The following is a 25,071-nucleotide window of genomic DNA, read 5'->3' on the forward strand; positions in this document are numbered from 1 at the left end:
TATTTCTTATTTTACTTGTATTATTAAGACTTTTAATTGCCCACGGTTTAAAACTCAGCTTGAAGATCTATATTACTGTCGTGTTGTGTTAGTACCTGGTTTTCTACTTACCACTGGAGTTATTTGAAGTTTTTTGGAGTGTGCTCCTTACTCACTTTGTCACACTGTTTCTGTTGCAGTCTTGGAACCTATTACACTTAGAATTGAGCCACCAAGGTCACCCATAGGTAACCCATAGTATTTCCTTGGCAAGCTATTGCATTTGCTTTATTTACATCACAGCAAGCAGCGCTGAAGTTAGTCACCTCATGCCTCAGGATTGTTTCATTTAACCTCATTTTCTTCTTCTAGGTAATTATCTTGCTTGGCATTCAAAACAGTTGGGTGTATTGCTCTCTTCACAGCTGGAATGTCTTCTTTATTTAAAAAAAAGAAATTATGCTGGCAGCTCTGAATCACCTTTCTCATAATTATGCTCATTTGTGCTTGTTCCAGTTTTTATTTAAAAAACACAAACAAGAGCCGAGCTTCAAAAATCACTACAATTCCACTTTCTTGCTTAGATTTTTGTAAACACATGGAGACTACTACCTGACTTGCCTACTTCTCAGTTGCAGGTGTGAGGTTTCTGTGCTTGTGTGTTCAGCTGGGATCAAATGCTAATTGCTGTGCAACTTATTGCCTAAATTTTCTCTTCCAGCTCCAAAGGAGACTCAGCGTGTTCCTTCTAAACCTAAACCTGCACCCAAACCTCACATCCCACAAGCCAAAGATGGTAAACTGCTTTGTGATTGTTTCTAGTACAGTTTATTTTGGATTGAGATGTGTTTAGGAGCAGCTGTTCAATTGTCTGAGCCAGTTAAAACAGAATGGGTTTCTGTTCTAGTGATTAATTTGCAGTTCAGTGATTAATTTGCAGTTTTCACAACTAGTGACATTAGCTAGGTATTTTTCACAGAGCAAAAGAATAAATCTCTGCTACTTCAGGGCAGCAGGATGAGAGTAGTGTTGTTACCCTCAGATTAACCTTGCTAATTAAAGCAAACACCAAGCAATTTAAGTGTGTACTGAGGCTACTTGGGGGGTATAATTCTTTCCAGTGTTGCTTTGCAGTGTTAGAACAAATCTGTTTCCCTTCTAAGGCACAATTAATTAATGTCATGTCATTATTATTTGCTGCATGAGGGAGTAAATTGCCCAGTTATACATGCATACTTAGCATTTGCTTATAAATATTTATTGGCATTAACAATCCTTTACATTGTATTCCAAAATACTGGATTTTTATGTCAATAAATGTGAAAGCAGTTGAATACAGTGGTAGGCAGAAAAAATTACTTTCTGTCTCATGCTCTTAAGTTGGTAATATCAACAGAAAATTGCAAGGGTCTCGAATATATGTTATCCTTTGGTAAATGTGAAAAATGTAAGGATAAACACTTTATTGAAGACCTTTAGAGGGTAGACAGAGCAATATTTTGAAATCTGATGTTATCCATTAGATGTGATTTCCTCATGTAGCAAACAGTCAAAATACTTGTCTTCTCATAGTTTTTTAACCATGGCATCTGATTATAAAACACTGTTTCCAAATTACACCTTAAGTACGCTCAGTTTTCACCTTGGTGGCTCTTTTTCATTATTATGTTAGTCTGGCCTCCTCAGAAATGGCTTATGGCTTTGTCACACAAATGTTATGAGCTTGTATTGATCTGTGTTTAAAACAAAGAAACAAACATGAAACAAAAAAACACAACTTACTGTTTCTTCAAGAATTTGTTACACACAGAAGGTTTTCTACAGCATCATCCACTTCTCTTGTAATTGTCTTAAACAATCCAAAGACATTTCTTCTCTTTTTTAAATTGTAATCCATACAGAAGAAACACATCAATTTCACATCCTCATGGCCCTAAACCACCCAGTTTTATTTTAGACTAGGGCTGAGTTATATGACTGTTCCAATACACCATATAATGCTCTTTAATATTAGTGTTCAGTACACAAGCAAGTACTGTCTGATTCCAATTGTGTATATGGAGTGCCTTTGAAACACATCACCAAAGGAAGAGATTCTTGTCCCTAAAAATCCATTTTCTGAATAACAGAATGATAATATTTGGATATTTCATTGAAGTCTGTGAGGGAACAAAGCTCACACTATGTTGAAGATGACACTGCTTCCTCAGATATTTCTTTTAATACAACTGTTTCTGTATGAGGCAGTATACAAAATATATGATTCAGAAAATACTGCTAATAGTAAATTTTCAACTTTTAAAACATCTTTTCTGTTTTGTTTCTGATACAGTCCTGGAATCTATAACACTTAGAACTGATCAGCTCAAACCAACAATAGGTAACAGTTTTTCCTGTAGGGTAAATCCCCTGGGGACCATCACATTCAGCTTTTTTCTCACTAAGCATCACAAGCACTTCTTCACTGCACTCCACTCTCATAATTTTTTACTATTAAACTTCATTCTGTAAGGGGGTTTTGGTGATTTTTTTTTTCACTAACAATTCATAATCATCTTTTTCTGGTTTTTTCTCACACAAATGTGTTCTGCAAAGTGGATGGAAGCACCACAACCCACCCTTGACTTCTTGTTTCTGTACTCCATTTCTATCATGTGCTGCTTCACCTTTTTTACTGTCCAAACTCTACTGGCCTTGCTTGGTATTGTCCTGTTACAGAGGTTTTCCACCAGCACTGGGGTTTGTAACATACCAAGTGCTCATTTTTCTCCATTACTCAAGTTTTTGTGATTCCAAAGCATCCCAAAGGCATGTGTTCTTCTTTAATGTTATGATTTCTGTCAGTATCAGTTCTCAAAAAAAAAATATTTTTCTCCCCAGTTCCTAGAGAACCACAACGTGTTCCTTCCAAACCTTCCAGACCTAGAACATCACCAAGCCCAGAGGTGCCAAGAACAAGACCTGGTAAATTCATTTTTTCTTTACCTTTTCATGCTGACACGTGTATGTTATGGATTCTACTTTGATCAGTGGAGCTTCAAATTTATATGTGTTCCTTGAGCATGTGTTTTGGAACATTCCCTGAGGGATAAAATCCAGTGACATATTGAATTTATAAGCAATATGGTAAGTTGAAAATATCTTCAGTTCTTTATTAAATTGCAAGTCACTGCAGCAATGGGTGTTTTCTGTACAATTCTCAGTGAAAATAAGCATTTTCTGTGTGAACTTGCTTGTGTTCTGGCACAGTGAAGGTGGAAATGAGAGGTGTCATTGCAAAGAGGAAGGATTCTGCTCTGATTTCTCAAATTGTTGTGCTTGTTTCTTCTTTTCCAGGCACAAGATTTTATTCGTATTTGTTGGTTCACTTTTCCAGAGCCCTTGTAATGTTCAGAGATTTAAGGAGGTGTAATACTTCCTGTAATTGTGTCTAAATGGGTTTTTATACCCATATACAACCTGAGGAGAATTAAGGAGGGAGAAAGTAAATTATACAACTCACACTTGCATGATGTGAAGTACTGTAGTGGGTTGACCCTGGCCAGAAGCTAAGCACACACTAACCTCTTGCTCATTCTCCAAGAACTCTCCACAGTGTTCTTGGGTAGAGAATCAGAAGAGCAGAAGCAAGGAGGAAAAAATAAAGTCGTAGTTCAAGATGAAGACAGTTTCATAAGAAAACATAAAAAGAAGGGGGGAAAAAGCAGGTGGTACCAAGCAACCTCACACCACATCCCACAGGCAGACCAGTGCCAGTCTGGGAGCAGTGGGTGCATTGGAAAGTTTAGTTGCCAAGCATGACTCTATTTGAGGTGGAATATCCCTCTGGCCAGGGTGGTTCTGCTGTCCTGGCTGTGTCCTCTCTGAGCATCCTGCCCAACCCTGGCCAGCCCTCTTGCCTGGGGGCAGAGTGGAGAACAAAGAACTCCTGGATGCTGTAACAAGCCAAATTCAGCAATAACTAAAACATTGGTATTTTATCAACACTTCCTTGCTCATTAATCCAAAACAGAATACCACAGGGGCTGCTATGAAGACAATAGTCTCCATCCCAGCCAGACCCAGTATGGGCTATCCAAGGTACTTGGAGTGTTAGAGGGTGTTGGTGAAGAGATGGGCAGAGAGACAACAGCTCAGGTTCCTTTTCTCCCCAGTAAGCCTGCACCTATTGCTTGAAACAAAAACTTGAAATAAGTGAGGAAAGTGTACAAAGCTGTAGGTGGAAAAAACGACCCACAGTCTCTCTGTGGCTTTTTCAAAAGCTTTGGATTTATATTTGGGATCTGTTCTGTATTAGAGCTGTTACCTTGAACTGCAGGAAATTCTGAGGAACATAATATTCAGTGCTGAGTTTCAGGGAGGAGTGACTATCTGTCATCAGCCCTAGAAGGGTTTTTATGATTATTGTGGAGACAGCGATTGTAACATTTTGATTGATCTGGGTAATACTTCGGTTTTGTTGTTTTATTAAGCTAACACAGTTCTGGAAACAATTAGGTTCAGAACTGAGAAATCAAAGGCAACAATAGGTAATGATGATTTCTTGTTTGAATGGTCACATTGTCTTTCTTCTTCAGCACAAATCATCAAAAGCAGAAAAAATTTGTCATCTTTCTTTTCATGTTCCTTAAAAATTTAACAGTCAAGGTTCTCAGTCTCTTCTTATTTTCTATGAAGCAGTAGAAGAGAATCCTTGTTCCTATCAAGTTGTTATGCACATAAGACAGGAGAATTTCCTTTAACATTTAATGGTAAGAAGCAGAGGGCAGACCAGAACATGATCCTAATTATATGTTCTCAGTCATCCTGTGGAGGTAGTGCCATTGCAGGTGGTTGTGTGGCTTGGGTGGGCAGAGCTGCATCCTGAAAGCTTTCTTTCTCTGCTTCCCTTCCCCTCCAGTTTTATAAAATGAAATTCAGTCCTTCATAGAGGACTGAAAAATAATTCTGTTCACTTGATCCTCGGTTTCACTGTCAGAGCACAATCACTTCGTTGATCCTGGGTCATGTGATTGCTTGAGGCAGATCCATTTCACTAAGGCATTTTTGTCACTTGAATTTGATATTGTGAATCATTCCAGGACAACGCCCATTACAGAGCAGTTTATTTATATTCGAAGCTACTCATTACTTTAATAATGCTTACACCCAGTTTCTTTCTTTCAGCTTCTAAAGATATATATCACAGGCCCTCCAGACCTAAAACATCACCCACTCCACGTGTTCCTCCAACTAGAGCAAGTAAGCTTACCAATATTTTGCCCTTTAGTGCATGAAAGTTTCATCACTTTGAAAATTTTCAGAACAGTTGAGCTCTCAGAAGATACAGAGTGAATATTGAATAGGCTGTGCTCTGCTGTCACAATCAAATTTTGTTACACATCTGTCATGGAACAAGATAATGAGCAGGATATTTATACCTGTCAATGACACACAATGGATATGTGTGGGTTAACACCCCTCTTGAGCCCTTGCACACAGGAAAATCTGCATCTTGATTTCGTTAGAGTGTGACAGAAATATTTGTATTTTTGAATTGAATTTTACACTCCTTTAAAAGTGTAAAATTACGGTACTTTTGTGTTCCCAAAACTTTGGAAATAGTTCTGTCCATTTGAAAATTAGTGGTAAATTTCCACACTTCTTCTGCTTTTACTGCTTTGCTTTTTGAGGATTTTTTTTCTTTTTTTTTTTTTTTTAATGCAGATTTGATTTAAATGAGTAGCAGATTTTTGGAATATAAAACACTTTAGAAGCAAAATTAGGAAGTGTTAGAACTAGAGCAGTTTACTCTGCAGAAAGCTCTGTTTGTTATTGCTGTTGGGAGTGGAGAGTTCATCTGACATTGCACTGTAAAAGTCACTTTGTCTTCAGTCTCTGCACTGGCATTGTATTGGTTGCACTAACAAGAGATGTCTTTGGGATTATTTTCAAGTGACAGAAATAATCCCTAAAAAAATTCTTAGCAGAAAATGAATCTTCTGATTCATCAGAAAAATCGAGAGACAGATGTTAAATCATCATCCTCAACAAATGTGTTCAAAAATTTACACATATTCACAGGTCCAAGAATCATCATCCTTAATAACAAATTCAAAACTTTGCTCATTTCCACAGGTCCAAAAGAAAGTCAACGAGTTCCTTCCAAGCCCAGGGCATCACCAAGTCCAGATGTACCACACAAAAAACCTGGTACATATATTGTTGTTCTGTTCTGCTTGAAGATCCAGAGGTTCTTTTGGGTTGTCCTTCCTCAGTGAATCAAGTGTTAATCAACATCCCTTCATATTACAAATACCTTTTCTGATGATCTTTAAATAGGTGTTTGAAGGAAAATAGAACTGATTTATTGTTTTAACATCTGAATTTAGTAGTTGGCTCTGCTTTTCAACATGACTTGTTTTCAACATGACATCTATCCCTGATGAGTAATCTGTACAGCAGGGTAGACAACATACAAATATCATGAGAATTTGGAATAAATTGCATGTCTTTTGTGCCTGTCAAAAGGTGCTTAGAGAAAAAACCTATTTGAGGGCCTTCATGTATGACTCCAGATATCTCTTACTGAAACTGCTCACAGGTTTGTGGGACCTGGGAATGGAATTTTACCCTTAAAATAATAGGGATTTGCATACTAATGACCTGCCAAACCTGTAAACTTCTAACGGTTCTGAGAGTGTCCATTGAGCATAATTTTGAGTGTATATTCACCAATTGAAAAAGGAAAAAAAAAAAAAAAGAGAGAGAGAGAATGTATTCCAAATTAAAAACAAACCAGTCATATTAAAGGGAGTATTTTTATCACTAACTTATACTCACCACTAACTCTGTATATATCTTATTGTTTTTATGAAGTTTTGGCAGTTAGTACATTTACAGTTGAACAACAAAAGACAGTAGCAGGTAAATTTGTTACCTTGAGATGGTCATTATTATTTTTTCACTACTCCTTGGGCCAATGCTTATTATATATCATTAGTCTGTTTTCACATAATCTATTCGTGGTTTTTGTTTTCTTTTCTACTAATTGAACTACATTCTACTCTGTTGCAGGTATTGAAAGACTCCTAGCTGGTTTGTTGTCTTCACAGAAAATTTCTTTCCCTGTCACAGGTCTCATTCCTCTGACGCTTGGAGGAGACCAGCACACCACATGTATTGCAGTTATGGGTTCTGAAATACAGACAGAAATATATTCCCTGCAGTTGTCTGTATTCTTTCAGGTTTTGTTGGTAGAGTCCAGATTTCTCTTACCTGAATGATTTTCCACCCATGTTTTCATTCAGGATTTTGTTTACTTTTGAATTCCTGTATGTATCTGACACTCAGTTTTTCAGGCTGTCACGCAGGGATTGTTTTCCTTTGCAAGCATGAGACATGCAATGCCTGTGCAACAAACCTAATTTTGGCAAAGTATAAACCCTTAAAACAAATCTTTTCTTTCAGCTCTTAAAGAACCACAACATATTCCTTATAAACCTAGAGCAACTCCCATCCCGGATGCTCCATACAGGAGGCCTGGTAAATGATCTGGTCTTTTGTGATGCTGCAGTGGATAATTGAACAATTGCTTTTGGGGTGGCAGTGGGGGGAATAGTCATCAGTGCATCTGCTGTTACCTGGTTATTGTTTTAGGTTAAGAAACCTCTGCAGGGATGCAATTAAATCTGATGGAAACATCAACAGATCAAGAGTTTTTGTATCTTATGCAGTTATTAACAGAAGAAATAGTATCAACTTGTATGTTTTAATCAAGGATAAAAAGTTATTTGCAGTTTCTATCTGAGCAACACACTTCAATACTTTGCACCATGTTTTTGAAGCTCTAATGAGAGAAACCTCCTAACACTGTTGTGTTGCTTTTTCTTTATAAATGCATTTTCACCCAGATTAGGGTGAGGATTCCCTTATTCCCTTCAACTACATTTTGCTTAGGTGGCTTCCCATCATAAAGCCAACTGACCTATGTAATATAATCAGTGATTTCACCAGAAGTTTTTTACTGTTGTTTCCTAACCATAAATTTCTAAGGGTAATTGCCCATTGCTGTTTTAAAATATTCCTTTCCTTTTGTATAGTGATGAAAAGATTTTTAGGAAAAAGGAGGGAAGGGAGATTCCTTTTATTATTCAAATAATTTATTGACTTTTTTCCTACAGAGATTCTTCCAACCTTTGATGAACGAGATACTACTATGGTTCCTCATATTCCTGAAAGAACAAAGGCAACATTTGGTAACTGTTATTTCATAAATAATTATTCTATTTCCCAGTTTTTTTAGAGAATATCATCTTAGAGAGAGCTCATTATATTTTATTAAAAGCTAATGAAATTTTGCTCTACTCGTAGGTACTTACCTGCTCTTTGGTCTTTATAAGGGTAATAATGCATGAGGTCTTTTACTTTCAAAGATTCTTTTCCTCATCTTTTAGCCTTTCCAGTTAGGATGATGCAATTCCTCCAGATGTTATCTACTTTCCAGTAAAAGGGGACTTTATTTAAGGAGTAGATAGTGATTCCTCACAGAATCACAGAATATTCTGAGTTGGAAGGGACCCACGAGGATCATCGGGTCCAACTCTGAAGTAAACTGTCCCATCACAACCATTTCACTAGCACTATGCTCTAACCAACTGAGTTAATCCCCTGCTCTTCATGTGGATTGTGGATAATTTCTTTCTGAAATACTCTTATTCTTCACTCCTCATGGTTTAATTTCAGAGAAAAAAATTCTAATATATCAACAAAGTCTCCAGACCAACTATGTGACCATCTAAATCCAACTTTACTTCTTAAAACCATACTCTCTGCTTACTTCTAGTTATCCATGTTGGGAAAACTCACTTAAATATATGAAACCTTACCTGAGTGTTCTTCCTTCTTAACTTAATCATCAGATGTGGATCAAGTGAGGGTCACTAAATCCAAGCAGCATCTGGCAGCAGGCGCATTTCTTGAGTAAACTTTTTTCCATCAGCTTTCATTGTCCAGTTTCAGAGACAGACCTTAACTGTGATTTTTGGAGAATGAAATATTAATAAGTATTTTATAATCTTTAAAATAGATTTCTTTTCTTTTTGAAGAAGAGCAGTTTAAAAACTGCTTTTAAACTTGTTTCTACTTCAATATATATTCCCTGTATACAATGATACTTAGGTTAGTGTTCATTCAGCATCTGTTCATCTAGTTTTATGAAATATGTGCCCTGTTGTAAACACCTGAGCTACCTGAGTAATATTCACATGTAGAAAATGGTTCTTCAGAGTGAGGGGGATGGAAACTGCACAGGCTAAGGTAGGTAATTTTGGACCTCTCACACTGGTGTAGACCACAGACTGAAAAGGGCTGAGATAACCTTTTCCAGTAAATGGTTCCTACATTTACTTACAAGATTTTTTTTTATCTGAATAGTATGAAGATGACAATATTAAATCATTCCCACATAAGAACAAAAGAATTTAATTTATTAGAAATCAAGTTTGACATACATGTTCCACTGAAAAAGAAATCCTGTCTTCAGATACTCGTGTGTGGCAGATGAGAAAGACACAAGTTACCACTGTCTATTTTTTTCCTATTACCATGTGATGATGTTAGTGGCTATATTCTAGACTGCTTGATGCAAAGCTACAAATTTTTATATATTTTTTAGAAGTCTTCTTGTGCAAGTGGCCATTTGACTTGCTTTCCTTTCTTTGCAGGAATTCCAATTTTCAGCTTTATTCTTACATAATTTTCCTTATTCCAGACCAGGTCATATTTATGTTCCTTGTGGAATGTGAAAAGCTGTGCATTTTCCCAATCATTGTTCTGGGTGCTGTTTGTTTTATATTCCAGCTCCAGCTGAAAAGCCATTCATTCACACCAAACACAAAACTACTGAAAGACCAAGAATGCCATACACCAGACCTGGTAATGGAGTCGTTCTTTTAATTTTGTGGTTAATCATTCTTTCCCCGAGTTTCAGGTTTTGTGCTTCTTAATGGGATTATTCGTAGACAGTTTTGTGGTGAAATAAATGCATTACACTTCAGATAATCAATGCAAAATAAACCAAAACAACACTGAAAATAATAGTAAGATATGTGTAATATATATAATGGTTTTCCTATGTCTGTTACCCATAGCAATGATGACTGCAATGTGCGTATTGACAAATTTCAGAGTTTTGTGGGATTACATCCTGGTAATCTTGAGTGCTCCTCTGTGAGCACTTTTTAAAAAATCTTCTCTTGAAATGCAATAGAACTCCTTGACAATGTGCTTGTGCGGTTAGCAACAGATACTCTCTGCTATACTGAAATGAAAGTAGCTTTAAAAGTAGTTACAGAGAGCTGTGTAGCTTCTCATTTTTGGTATAAATCTACAGCAGAAATTAATAGAGAGATAATTGTATCTGTCAGCAGTTGATTTTCAACATGTTCTGCTGCTCCTTAGTTTGGGGCATTTTGCAGGTTTTGGCAAATGCTGCTTTGTTTAGATTACAGATAAATATTCTAAGATTTTTCACCTTTTCTCCTTAACAGCAATACGTCCGACAACTCCACAACCAATCATTACAAAATCTTCTACTACCACTGGTTATTCAAGGGCAACAATGGGTAAATACGTTTCCTTAAAGTTAAGATGAAGGTCTTTCTAATTTTTCAGTGGAGAAATTTCTAGAGAACGTGCTCCAATGTGGTATTTATATAACACCATTCCACTATCCTTTGCTCTGCTGCCACATGCATGTATCTTAGCACAGAGGATTCCCATTTCTATTTTTTCAAGTAAAGCAAAAATAGACTACAGCTTATGTCTGGTCAGAACTCTGTATTTGTCAGGTCTCCAACCAAAATCAGCGGCCTAATTTTTCTTTTAGAGCAAGGATTTTAGCCACTAACTCAACTTATCCTACAACAGACTGCTGGGGCTTTTCTGTGTTTTGGCTAGCCATTTTGTTTCAGGTTCCAGAAAGCCGTGGAATTGTTATTGTCTTTTTTTCAGGCATTTGAGGCATGCATTTTCTGTGGGCTAAATATGGCATTGGATCTTAACTCCTGAAGAATACAATAATAATCTTTTTCCTTTTCTTTCAGCTCCAAAAGAAACACTGCTCATTCCTTCCAAATCCAAAACATCTGTTGGGCCAGAAGTACCACAAACTAAACCTGGTAATTTACAGTTTGTAACTTCAGAACTATTACTGTGGCACTGCCTTAGTGTTGTTTCTGCTGTCACTGAGTTTTACGGTCATGGGGCATGCACAATAAGTGGTCAGAAATTTGTATCATTGTTCAGCTGAGAATTTGTTCATAAATTATAACGAAGTGAATGCCCAAGAATTGGATCAATTTCCATGGAAAGCTGTTGGATGGGTTTAGTAGCCATCAAAAATTGTGAGAATTCGAAAAGTGCTCACATTCAAAAAGTTCTTTTATCTTGGGGAATTTTATTATTCTAAATACATTTGATTCAATTTCTCAAGTACTTTTGAAAATTGAGTTGCAGAGTGTCAGTCCAAGATATTTACTTGCTGAGAGTAGAAGTGCCTTCAATGCCAGCAATTTTTGCAGTAACCATGGGAGATTCAGGGATGCACAATTACAGTGAAGGGTGGTGATATCTCAGCTTTACCATGAGGTGATCTATTTCAGTAAAAATTGCTAAGGAGGAAAGTGAGAATAGTATAGTCAGGTGAGGAGAGACTATGTGTCTATAAGAGCAGCTCCTGATCTTTCCTCCTCTCTCATCTAACCTCTGAATTGATAAAATTTTAGTCTTAGACAAGTAGCTTAATGAATAGCTTAGTAATTCCCCCTCCTCCCTTCTTCCTCCTTGTCTGTTTTATATAGCCAAAAAGATTTCAAGCAGAGTTCATTCAAGAACTATATTCTATCTATATATATACCATATGTGCATATATATTACTGTGAACATCAAACTGAATGGTCCAGGAAAAAGATTTCTTTTCTAAATACCTTAATTTGAAAGGCTGTTCAATAGGCAAGCTAGATTCTAAGTCTCAGTTGAATAACAGCTATTTCCAATCATGTCATGGTTAACAAGTGCCATCTTTTGGTACCACTGCAAATTTAGTTTTAGGGAAAGCATTTTAGAGAACAGAATGTAGAGGCTTATTTTTTGCCTTTTGACGTTTAAATCATTGTAATGGTGTATGTGCAAAACAAGCTGCTGGCAGGAAAAACTGTCAACAAAAGTTTACTCTTAAATATAAATGGCATGTTTTAACCACTGCTCCTTAGGTAAATAGGTTATTTTCCAGCTTCCACATTTTAACCTTACTTCTGAAAGACAAAGTGCCATGTAGTGTGTGCCTCTGCCTGCCAGTCCTTTTCATCCAGTAACTTAAAGACCTTTCAATTGTTTCATTCAAATTTGAATGAGATCTGAAAAATAAACACATCACTAAAACCTTGTGGTATTTTTTTGAGAAGTGTAAGTTAATACAAGTATAAGAAAGACCAAAGACTGTCAGAACTCTGGGTTTAGGGCAACTGTTGTGAAGTTAGTGGAGGCCCAGCAGAATAGTTGCGCTGTCTGGTTGTCAGCATGAAAATTCATCCAGACTAATCAGAACGTGTCTGTCTCATGTCTGTTAAAATTATTCTAGCAGATGTGCAGACAGGTTTTTAGGAAACAATGGAGACAGATCCTTCATGAAATCCAACTTCTTTCATTTCCCTTCTCACAGAACAATGGTTTATTTTTTATAGCTCCAAGGGCAACACACCTGGGATCAATTAACCTTGTAACAGTTCATGTTGTTGATGGGTCCGAAATAACTTTGGGTAATGAGAACATTACATCAGTTTATTTTTCATCAATCTTTACTTTCTCTGCTTTTGCTATATGACTAAAGCAACACTTCAACCAACAGAAATACCTTAATATAGATTTGTCATGTTCATTTATTAGTTACAGTCCAGTGCATGTACAAAATGTTGCTGGTTTTAATTTTCCAGCCATTTTTCTTCTTCGTGTGACTCTTTATAGAAATAAGTACTACAGGTATGAGGCTGAGGAGTCATGTAAAAAGGCATTGATCTATCATCTTTTCTGATTTTGTCTGGCTTACTAATGATATATATCTTCCCAGACTCAAAAAGCTTTTTCATGTATAAAAGCATGATTTTCAGACAAATTTCTAGCATTTACTCTTTTGTTTATGATCTGCACAGACAGTTTGAATTTCCTTTCCACCTGTGATGTCTTATGTTTAAAAGAAAATCATTTGCATTTGATAAGCAGTAATATGTCCCTTTTCAGTTCCCAATGAAACATACCACATTTCACCCAGGCCCAAAATCGGTCAAGCAACTGAAATTCCTTGGTTCCATACAGGTAATTTTTTAAGATTTTCTTAAGTGGCTGTATTGGGAGTCTGTAGATCTTAAGTAAAATCAGTACAGTTTAACATTTAATCATCTGTTCATTATTATCTTTAAAACTATTTCAAACAGGTAATATGAAAATTCATTTTTCCCCCTTATCAAATATTTGAGTTTATTACTCTGCAAATGGAATTTTCTCAGTATTTGCCTCAAGTATCAAAAATTATGTGAAGTTTTTAAACACTATTAGAGTTGTGTGTTGGATACTCATACATATATAGTACTACAAACATCGATGTAACTGAGTTCCAACTTTTTCCTTACAAAATCTAAATCTGTAGAACTTCTCTAATCTAAATGTCAAAAGTGAGTGATGTGTTCTGTCCAGAATAAATATTTTCTCTGATGCTTCAGAGAGCCTGGATTAAATGTTATGAGTAAAACGTTTATTTGTCTTGAATATCAAATAGCCAGCACTACTTAAAAAAGAGAGATTTACAGACATTGCTAATTGGGTACAAGGTAACAGTGGCTACTGTTTATACTTTAGGATTCCAGTGTGATTTTTCACAGATCCCATAACATCTACAGTATCAAAATTATTTTGCAAGTGAAAGGCAACAATAAAAAAAGGCTGAGGGCTTCTGATTTCAACCTTGCTGATGACACTGTGCTTCAGCTGCCCTGCACAGTCTCTGCATTGAATGCTCCCAGTTGTTTTCCTGGCAATATTTTAATGTTTCATAGTTTTATCTAAGTCTTTGGTTTGGGGGGTTCAGTTTGGTGTTTTATTTTGAGGTTGTTTGTTTGTTTGTTTTTTACAGAACCTAATTAAATGTCTTAAGGCCATGGATACCTTGCAGAGCTAACTCTGTATCCATATACAGTTGGGTAACTGGCTGTAAATATTTTTACATCTTTTTCCTAAACCTACATATGAATGTAACTGGTCAGACTGCATGATGGAGTCATCTGGCCACTAAAGAAACTAGCATTTTCCACATGCATTTTGGATTAGAACTCATAGAACTCTCATATGTTCATTTTGCTGTATCACATTGGTGCATGGACCTTTTTGTCTGGCAAGTTGCACTGCACTGTCCATGTTCCTTTACACACAGCACTGAAACAGGACCTTGTTTCTTTTAGCACCTCACAAACCTCGTCTCACCTCTGCAAGACCAAAGCCAACAGATAGATCACAGACCAGACCAGGTAATGATTGTTTATTCAAGCTGGGATGGGGAGGATATTAAATAGTTAATTAATTTCATCTGTTTTGGGGTGGAATTTTTAAGTATTGCTGGGAGAAAAGAAAAAGTGGGTATTTTTCAATCAATTAATAATTAGTCTAGTGGTAAAACCTCTCCAAAATGGAGGGGGGGAAAGAAAAAAAAAAAACAAACCACAAAAAAACCTATGTGTGTCATCACAGCAGATGATGTTACTTCTTCTCTAGTGTGGAATACTTGACACCACATAGAAGTCTGTTGGGTATTTCTCTCATGGAACTTCTTTCTTTTTTCTTCTTTTTTCTTTTTCCTTTTGAAACTTTCTCACAGCTTTTAGTAAAACCACACTAGCACCAGCCAGAACAAAAGCACCTGGACTGCCAAAGTGGATTATGCCAACAGCAGGTAGAGTTCTGGGTTTGGGGTGGGTTTTTTAAATTTATCAATAAAAGACTGGAATGTGACTTCCCCAAGTCATCTTGAGCCCTGCAAAATATCTCATTGTGTTTTATTATAGAATTCAATTCCTCAGAGTGTCATGTGTAATTAGTTCTACTAATCTTGTTATGTAATTCCTGAGGGTAATTATGAAATTATATTGGCACTCAATCTGTGTAAATTTACAGATTGATTATTGTGTGGCTAATGTTTTCTAGATGTTAGATCCACAATACTTACTGGAAAATGCTTCATTGGAAAGGGTCACCCATTTGTTTGAGTCCAAGTGAAGAGGCTTGGTAGGGAAGCCCTAAAGCCCAAGATCTTGCTAGTTTCTCTCCATGCACATGGTGTGTTCACATCAGACCTACTCACATTCAGACCATGCAGTATTTGGTCTGTGCAGTATTAAGGCTTGGATACCTCAGCACCAAAGGATTCCGTGTTGGTGGATGGCAGATGACAGTGAGAACTTCAATTTACATATCCTTAAACAATCAGATAACAAACATCTCTAACCACAACAATGTATTAAAAGTACAGGTCTGTTTGGGGGAAAAAATCACTTATCCTTATTCAGTTGTATTAGATTTTACTATCCAATCAATATAACATTTTCAATGCTAATTCATAATCAATCCATATTTTTTATTTCATAAAGCATTAATTTATTACATCAATACAAATAGAATTGGGGGGGTTTATACAGCTATTTGCTAATTAAATATATGATTTTGGGATTCTTCATCAACAATTCAAGTTTAAAATAATAAATAATATAAATGAATAATGCACATATTCAAGGCAAACTTTTGGCTGACCACTCACTAAAAGTGTTATTGTCCCATATTATTGCTGGCTCCTGTTACTGTTTCTGTGCTAGCTAGATGAGGATAGACTGAGTGATATTCCATCTCTTCTAAACATTTTTTGCCTGTGTAATGTTTCAGTCTGGTATATTTGGCAATTTAATACCACTTGCTGATAATAAAATGTTTTCAGGTAGTCGTTCTTGTACATTTTCACAAGCCCACCATGTTGTTAGAGATGGTAAAAACTCAGAAGAGATGCTTGTTTATTTAAATTGAATTAAATTTAACATGTTCAGAGTATGACATACATTTCTATATTAGATATGGAATGAATACCTTCATTGGAGGTGCATATTCTTTGACCTTTCATAGTCCTTCTGGTAAATTAAATGAGGCCATCTAATTCCAGGACATCAGAGCTAGTGAAAGCATTAAATGCCTGATTTCAGTAGTTGGGGGTCAAAAGGTTTTGTTGTTCACCTGTGCTGGAAATCACCTTACAAGTGAGCTTTCTAATGTCTGATTTCTGGAACAGGAGAGTGCACACGGGTCTCCAGGAGTGATCACATTGTGAAATTATGCACAAACACACAATTACACAGCTTTTCTCTTCTCCCAGGTTATAAAAAACAGGAGCAAAAATGAATACATGCTAAGTAAATCAGTAGTATAAACACAATAGTAGTAAACTGTTGCATGGACTTTTTTGTGCTTAATGCTGATTTAAGTTGCTAAAGGATTGTTTTAAGCAATCGTATTGTAAGTGGCCCTCTTGGTGTGCCCACCATTTGTTATTATTTCCATGTCTTTATAGTACTGCCTGTTGCCAGGAAGAGCTAGAGCTTCATTGTGGTAGACAGTGTCAAAAGTCACCACAAAACTATTTACTGTGCATGCTGTGTATACTCACTGGTAAATGAGTACCTTCTTTTAGAATTCTTCTGAAAAATGATACTTCCACTAGTGGTTTCCATTGCCAAGTTACATAAGTATATTTTTTTCTCTAAGGTCGTCCTGTAGATGTCTCTTAGCTAAATTTTGTGTCCTGCCAAGTGAGTCCTTTAAGTCAAACTTGATATCCAAAGTACCAAAGAAGTTCTGCCCTTTGTTATCTCCTGCCCACTTCTTTGTACCTCCAACCCCACTGCCACAATAACTCATTGACACCTTCTCGTGAGTCTGCACCATTCTTCTGAGAAGTGTAAGAGAAATCACCAATGAATTTCATACATTTATGGCATCTTGAGTGGGGACTACAGCTTGTCACAGCTTTTCAGGGTGTACTTTTCTTGATGATCAGTAAGTGAAATCCCAAGTTTTCTCTAAGGCAAGCATATCACAGACACTGGTCTGAGACACAAGGCTGATTGTGCCCGCAAAAATAAATTTGCACAGAAAGGAATTCAGGTAACCAGTTAAAGAAATCTTCTGTATCTCTCCCAAGCAATGTGCAATTAATTATGTATTGCAAAACAATTCCTAAGTCTGCAAAAGCATCTTAGGAAAGAACCTTATAACCTGGATCCTCAAATCTTACCAGCTGAGCAAAGAAAAAAAGTTCCTTTTTCACAATGCTCAAATCTTACCAGCTGAGTAAAGAAAAAAAAAAAAAAAAAAGTTCTTTTTTCACTATTTTCTGTGGTTGGATGAACTTTTGATCCAAGACGATCAGAATTTTTAACTGGCCAGTTAGGAATATGCTGTATATGTAACAGTAGGTTTTCGGACTTACCCTTAGACATGACATCACTTATTCTTGGATATTCCATTGTTTGGACAGCAGGCTGGATCTTTTAATTCCTTGCTGGACTGGCACTGCTGTTGAATGTGCTCCAATTTCTTCTTCCTGACTGGGCTCACTGGCCTCAGTGTGAAGATGTTTCACTCCATGCAGAGAGTGCTTGGCTGCAGGGCCCAGATGATAAGCAGTGGAATTTGTTTTTTTCCAGCATCAGCACATGGGGTTGTGCCTGGTTTCCTGGCAGGCTTTTCAGTCTCCTGGCCAGCTGTAGTGCCAGGTGGTAAACTTGACTGTGGAAAAGAGTCAGGGATTGCTTCCTCATGACTAGCATTCCTTTTAGTTTTTTGCCATGTCTTAGCCATTTTCTCTAGAACACCGTTTTAAACAGATGGCCTTTCATGTTGGTCTATGTAACTTACCTTACAGGATTGTTTTTTAATTTAATCTTAACCATAAATACTGCTCCTTATCTACTGAGCTTCCTGACCAATGTCAGCAAACAAACTTTGACCAAAATTTCCATTTCTCTTGTGAGAGGGAGGCATACATGGTTTTTATTATAATGGCCATTAACTTTGTGTTCTATTTTCTTTTTATTTTTTTAACTGTGTGTGTATAGCCAAGTTCCAGAGGAACTCAAGTATAAAGGTATTTCAGTTTATTTTATCAAGGGCACTTTTTCCATTATTTCCCCTAAAATTATCCACCCTTCTAGTTGTATTCCTACAATTAAAGACAGAGTGGTTAGTTGAAACATGTTCCAGACCCCATGAATGTTTCCAGGAAAAAAAATAGAATTAAAAGAAGGTATGAAGACATATGCGAGTAATAGATCTATTCTCAATTCTGTTAAAAGTTTGGAAAAATGTGATAAGTGCTTTTAATAAGCAAATTACATTAGCTAGACTAAGGCAAATGCTATGACAAATACAGCAAACTTTGGTTGTGCAGGTACCTCTTGTGAAAACACAGACTTCTATGTAGCTTTAAAGTGTATTGAAATACTCAAAATAAGAGACTTTGTCAACATGAAAGTACTGTGGTTTGAAACTCTGACTCTTTCATAATTTTTCTTCATTACTTTATATATGGCAGAAGAGCACTGCAAGTTTCTAAAAAGAAAAATATTACTTCTTCCAACCAGAACATTTACATTATTTGGTTCATTCTCAGCTGATTTAACTCAGAAAACATTATGATCCTAAGGAGCAGGATAGAGATAGGTTTTTCTGTGGAGACTGTAGCAGGCATGACTAATTTAGACTTGTAATATATGCTTGGGTGATTTAGTGTGAATTAGTCAATGTGCTACCACTTTTTGTTGATATGTTCCCTGAAAGGTGAGCTGAGGAACTAAACATGCTCTAACTATACCTCATGATGTACAAGATTATTGTTTTTAAGGCTGGTACTGGTCTTCTCATGCCTTTTCTTCCTGGAACATCATCCACATGAAACATTGACTATCACTCTGGTGCTTTGTGTAGCTGAAGATCTAACTAACTGTTTTACTTACCTGAAGACATATTGCAGTTAGATAAAACCATGTGATGCATTCAGATATTTTAGACACAGGGTCCAGGTCATCTACATCTTGTTCCCAGTTTACTGCAAATCGCATCACTTAAATCTTCAGTAAATGATTTATCATGCACAAGCTGTGGATTTGTAAGGAACCTGCAACAAGAATGGTCAAACAGTAAAGGATTTGAAAGACTATCTATTTCACACCATTAAAATACTAGTGAAATATCAAAACAAAATGAGAACCGGTTATAAATCTATGAAATCTTTAGCTGAATTGATTAGATCATGTTGGAACAGGGTTGCAGTTTGATAATTACAGTAATATTGAGTTGTTTTTTTTTTAATGTAACAAATTTTAGGGGATTTTGTCTTACATTATGAGCAAGGGTGCAGGAGTGGTTTCCCACAGACATGATAAAGTTGCAATGCATCGTCTTGCTTTACTATGTTTTTTCTATATAAAGCAGTCTATATAAAGCAAATTCTATACAGTCTATATAAATTCTATACAGTCTTCTATACAGTCTGTATAAAGCAAATACACTTACTTATTTGTGTAGAGAAAGCATATTAATTTAGCATTGTGGCTGGTCTATAAATACCAGTATGTGAAACAGTTGTTCTGTACCAGGAGTTGTGTTGATCTCTTACTGCCACTTACTTTTTTAAAAATGTGTTTATACAACTTTTAAGTGGGACTTGCTCTTATATACAAACTGGATGTTGTGTATACTTTGTCTCCTGCACTCCAAATATGGTGAATATATGTGGTTCAGAATTGCTCTAACCATTTAATATGGAGGATGACCAATGATCTTACTATGGGGAGAAGGAAAATTTTGCCCTTTTCCAGAATCAATGGACATTTTATTCTTTACACTGAAAAACTAGAACGTTCTCTCTACTCATTTTTCCACATATAATCTTGGTTTAACTCATCTGTTACCTTTTCATCTTAATTATTTTCTGTTTCCAAATACACTTTACTTGAGGGATGGTTGAAACTTTATAGAATGAGACTTTATAGAATGGGATCACTTTCTACTTACCTGAATAAGAAGATAATGGATATCACTAAGTTATCAGTAAAAACATAAATGGGCCACACATGTGAGTTTTGAATATCATGTCAGTTGGACTTTGTACACATTCAATATGCAAATATTCCATGACTTGGTGCCACACTCTAGGTATTTATTTAATTTCCTTTTTTTCACAGATGACCTTTATGCACCTGAGGCTACTGCCAGACCAATTGACATGGATGTCAAAAAACCTCCACAATATGTTGACACCTGGCAAAAACCAATTTCTGGTAAGGTTAATAGAAGTAGATAAAGCAATTTTTCACAGTTGCTATTAAAAATAAAAACGTTGTCTTTTCTGCACACAAAGCACCTCCACTGAGAAGAAAAAATAATTCTTAATCGTCCTCATCAATACACATTCTTATGGCTTCAGGATGCTACTAAAACAAGATAAAACTAAGAATAATTTGTAGTCACTACTTAGTCACTTACAAGTGCTTAGTCACTACATACGGTAGAAATTTTCCCCACCAGAGTTGTAACCTTATGATCTAACAACTGCAAAATGGAGTAAGCACTGATTTTTTCATGCTAATAGTTTCCATACAGCAAACCTGACTAAGGTAAAATCATAACCAACTTGTACTCTCCTGTATGAGGAAGTTTCATTGAATATTGGAATTGTCTGGAAAATCAGAACATTAGGCTTGAAGGAAATTATTGATGTGGAGTAAATCAGGTTACAGGGGTTTTTTTACATGTGTAATACAAGTCTTGTAAGGGTTACTCTTCTGGCAAGTCTTGCAATCATATTTTCAAAACAATCAAAATATTTTACCTGAAACATACATACAACAGGTAAATACTCTGATGTGTAAAGAATTTCTTTTTCATGAGCATAACCAAGCATGGAATTTGCTTTGCTGTGGGCTTTTTCTGACATAGAAACTGACTGAAAATGAAATCTTTTTTATTTTACTCTTGGATTTACTACTCAGCTGCAGATAGGTTTTTTTAGGTAGCTTCTCCTTTGAGAACATGTTACTGGATTTTAAACCACTATTTTATAAACAGCTGTTTGTTCCTAGTCCCTGTTGAATTTCCTTTGCACTTAATTTACCTCTATAAAGATAAGAGCCCATTTTGATGTCCAGTTTCTGATTTTTTTTATAATTTTTAAGTTTATTCAGGCTGACCACAGCCCTTTGCAAAGATTAAGTCTAGTGTAGTGTACTATTAGTAGCAGCTGAAGGCAAAGTGTAAACTGAAAAGAAGGATGATACTCTGCCCTTTTTCTTACTGAATGTCAGACAATGGTGTTTCCTTAAGTAAATCCAGCTTGTGATTTGCAGAGACTTGAAGGTTTTTTTATGCACATCGATTTGAAAGGACATTATGACATTAAGACCAACTTTCACTCATTTTATGACATTTGCTGTCTAAAGTTAAGCTTTTAGAGCTTTGAGGGGTATGCCAATACCTTGAACTGTAGTCATAAAAGGGTATGGTTATGAAATTAGCTCCTACTGTTTCATAGTTTTCTTGTATAACTGCAGCTCTCTTCACGAGGCTTCAGCATGTATGTTAAAATTCATGGAATCATAGAATGGTTTGAGTAAGAAAAAGTCTTTAAAGATCAAACAGTTCCACCCCACCTGCCTTGGGAGGCACACCTTCCACCAGACCAGGTTGCTCCAAGCCCCATCCAACCTGGCCTTGAACAGTTCCAGCAGCCAAATCATTGTGGGAAAGCAGCAGAAGGGAAAAGTAGGAATTCTTGTTTTTCCAGAGTACAGTACAGCAGATTTAATTGTGACCCAGTACACTGAATGAGATGTTTTAGTTTGCCTGTGACTGTTGTAGTTGTGCTGTTCAGATAATATGATAGAAACCACTGGCAAGTCAATGCTTGCACATTTTAACTTCATAAATATCTTGGACAACCCTTTCTCTAATTATGGACAGGAGGAAAAGTAATGATGAATACCACCATAGAGTAATATCTAGGGGATGATGACATATATACGAAATTTTATTGTACTTTTTCAGGCCTTAAGCATATTTTTTTTTTCATCTCCATCTGGAGATTAAGAATGATTATGAAACCAACAAATGGTATTTTCCAAACCACTGCATCCTCCCAAATTGGATAGAGCCTTATTTTCTGTCTTGATCTGAGGGATTTTTAAAAAAATAAAACCATTTTAAAAGTGACTACAAGAGTCTAGAAAGGAAAAGGGAAGAGAGAGATATGGAGATATTCCTGTTTGTATATTGTAATATTTTAAAAAAAAGCCCACCTAAATGAGTCATTAGATCTGCTCCCTTCTCGCCCACAATCTCTCTATTTATAGGGTAAACTAAGGTCTGATACTCAGGACCTGAGGTAGCTTATGGAGCCAGTAATTCAGTATCAGGCAGCTTGCATAGTTGTTGACATTGGCAGCCTTCTGAGAATTATATTACTCTGGAGGATTTTCTCCTTTTAGGTATAAAAAGGCTTTTGTTACATAAATGTGTTGCACATATCTCCTGGATTTTCTGAAGGAAAGAAGGGCAAAGGTGACTAGTGGAACAAAAATCTTTTCCTTTGCCTTTCCTTTGCATAATAAAATCCTTCATAATTATCTGGAAAATACAGTAAAACCATTTGTAAGTATGAATTAAGTGGCTTAGGTTTTCCTTTTAGACCTCACTGTCAAAGGACATTATCAGATAAATTCAATGGGTACTGACTGGAGCAGCAGACTGAAATAACCAAGTTGAGTGCTCCAGAAAATTCTACAACAGCAGTTGTCTTTAGTCATGTCAGTGTATGAGGAGACAGTAACGTTTTTTGGTTTTGAATGGCATAGAATAAAGTGCTCCCAATGGTAATTTCATTTTCTTACATCTTTTGCTTCAAGCAGAGGGTGGCTGGTTGTACTAGTCAGAAGGCACAAGAGATCAGAAATTTTGTGAGTGGGATACGGAAGATGTTTCCTAGCACATTGAGGTGGTGTTTGTTGTGTGAAGATGTGTCCATTTGAATGCCAAAAAATTACTGTTGATAAAAATGAGTAACTACACAGAAAGTGAATCACTGAAACATTTGTACAAAATCCCAAAGGAGCTACATTTTTCCAGTGTAAATGTTGTTTAAACTTCATGGCACGCAGTTCTCAGAGAATTTAAGGCTAAGAATACAACTCAGATCAGCTCTTAATCTCACCTCTCCACTTTTGATATTAAATCAGACATGAAACATTGCTTGAGAAGTCAGAATATAACTTATAGTGAGTTTCTGATTTATGGAATTTGAGGTTAAATAATTAATAGTGCTGTCTTGCAATGTCATTCAGTGACTCCATCACCTGGCCCTCAGCACCCTCCCATACCTCCTGCCAGACCTACACAAATGAGAAGAAAACCTTTGCCTCCTAACACCGTGACTGGTAAACCAGGGAGCCCAGGTATTTCAGCCTTTTCAGCTTAAATATTTTATTGTGTTGAGATAATACTGGCTAGTAGGGTATAGGAGAATCCTATAGCATAGATTTCTTTTATCTGTGATATCTGTAGAAACTAGTTTTTTTTGGAACACACAGGCCATGTGTCTTTTGTATTTAAAAAAAATAAAATCCCTGTTTCCTTTTTCTCCCCTAACCTAGTTGTATCAAAATCATGCCTCCAAGTCATCCTTTAAGAAATCAACCTTAAGAATATTTCATGTCTACTAATATAATTTTTTGCTATTTAGTGTGCATGTTGGATGGGAGATGTTGACTATTGTTCTTCAATGCCTAGTCCTAAATGGTTATTTGGTAGAGAATTCCTCATATATATAGTACATCCATTAACAGCTGCAAAAAAATGAGCTAATAGCCACCCAGACAAGTAACTGCACTGGGAGGTAGAACAAGCTGAGTTGTTGCATGTGCAGAATTTAGCTTGATTATTGTTCTAAAGTATTCTGGCTTCTCAATATTGGTTTAAGCAGACATAGAAACTTTCACCTTTCCTATTTCATTTTAAGTTTATCCTAAAGCAAGTATTCGGTATCCACATGGATGTTTTCTCAGTGGATTCTACGTAAGAATCCTGAGGCTAACACTATTCCATATAGTCAGAAACTATCAACTCCTTCAGCTTAACGTCATGACAGCTTCTTTGCTCTTCATATTGATCTCTCTAGTTCCTTGGAAATATAAATGTCCTTATATATAAGAATATACAGCTATATATGAATATACAGCTCTACTGGATCTCCTATTGGGGGTTGTGTTTTGGGGTTTTGTTTATTTCATTTGGGATTTTGTGTGTCATTAAGGTACTAAAGACCTAAATGATACTTTAGTATTTTGTGTGGCAGATGAGTAGCAAGAATCTCCAAGCTGGATGAGACAACCTGTATATTTATTTGTCAGCAGAGCCAACACTGAAATACTGTGTCTGTACTTGTTAATGATGGGCAGTGTTCCTTTAGTAGTTGTTCCAAGAAAACAGAAAACATCATCAATCTTAGACCTGATGTATTTCTTTTGCTTGTATTGGGGTCCATACTAATTTTCTCCGCTAAGTGTCTAATTAATTTACCAGCATTTTGAAATTTCAACCTTTTTCCTTGCAGTGGAGGCCAGGTTATGTGGCAGTCAGCATTTACCATACATTCCTAGACTTTCAAGATGGAATAAATTGGTTAAATGATCTGATTCTTCCTTGTGGAGACAGTGGATTTTCTTTCTTCTGTGTTTCCTAGTGTTTTATCCAGCTTAGCTTTAAACATTGTGACTTTGTTTCTTCTGGTTCCCTGGAGAGACAGTTTCACTGTACAAACAGGAAAAATTTGCCTCAATGTTCTTCTTGGATTTTCCCTGTCAGAATTCTGTCCTCTTCCTCATTAACACTGTGATTAATTCCTTACTCACATCTTTCTAACTCATCCAGTGGATATTATGGAAAGGTTTCTATGCAGACATTAAAAGTCTTCTGAAT

The 25,071-nt window shown here is 36.2% G+C and overlaps 1 protein-coding gene across 1 annotated transcript in view; it reads left to right on the forward strand.

The window, feature by feature from the left end:
* Positions 1-25,071, forward strand: part of ABI3BP (ABI family member 3 binding protein) — a 136,531-nt gene that overhangs the window by 87,531 nt on the left and 23,929 nt on the right. Inside the window, exons 33-48 of the mRNA XM_066340725.1 lie at positions 701-775; positions 2,312-2,359; positions 2,860-2,943; positions 5,146-5,220; positions 6,097-6,171; positions 7,429-7,503; positions 8,142-8,216; positions 9,820-9,894; positions 10,509-10,583; positions 11,064-11,138; positions 12,702-12,776; positions 13,255-13,329; positions 14,469-14,534; positions 14,882-14,956; positions 20,289-20,384; positions 23,439-23,549. Of these exons, the coding sequence (XP_066196822.1) occupies positions 701-775; positions 2,312-2,359; positions 2,860-2,943; positions 5,146-5,220; positions 6,097-6,171; positions 7,429-7,503; positions 8,142-8,216; positions 9,820-9,894; positions 10,509-10,583; positions 11,064-11,138; positions 12,702-12,776; positions 13,255-13,329; positions 14,469-14,534; positions 14,882-14,956; positions 20,289-20,384; positions 23,439-23,549 (1,230 nt within the window). The remainder of the gene's footprint in view (positions 1-700; positions 776-2,311; positions 2,360-2,859; positions 2,944-5,145; positions 5,221-6,096; positions 6,172-7,428; positions 7,504-8,141; positions 8,217-9,819; positions 9,895-10,508; positions 10,584-11,063; positions 11,139-12,701; positions 12,777-13,254; positions 13,330-14,468; positions 14,535-14,881; positions 14,957-20,288; positions 20,385-23,438; positions 23,550-25,071) is intronic.

Source organism: Sylvia atricapilla, chromosome 2, assembly GCF_009819655.1.
Source record: "Sylvia atricapilla isolate bSylAtr1 chromosome 2, bSylAtr1.pri, whole genome shotgun sequence".
In the NCBI taxonomy this organism is placed as follows: Eukaryota; Metazoa; Chordata; class Aves; order Passeriformes; family Sylviidae; genus Sylvia; species Sylvia atricapilla.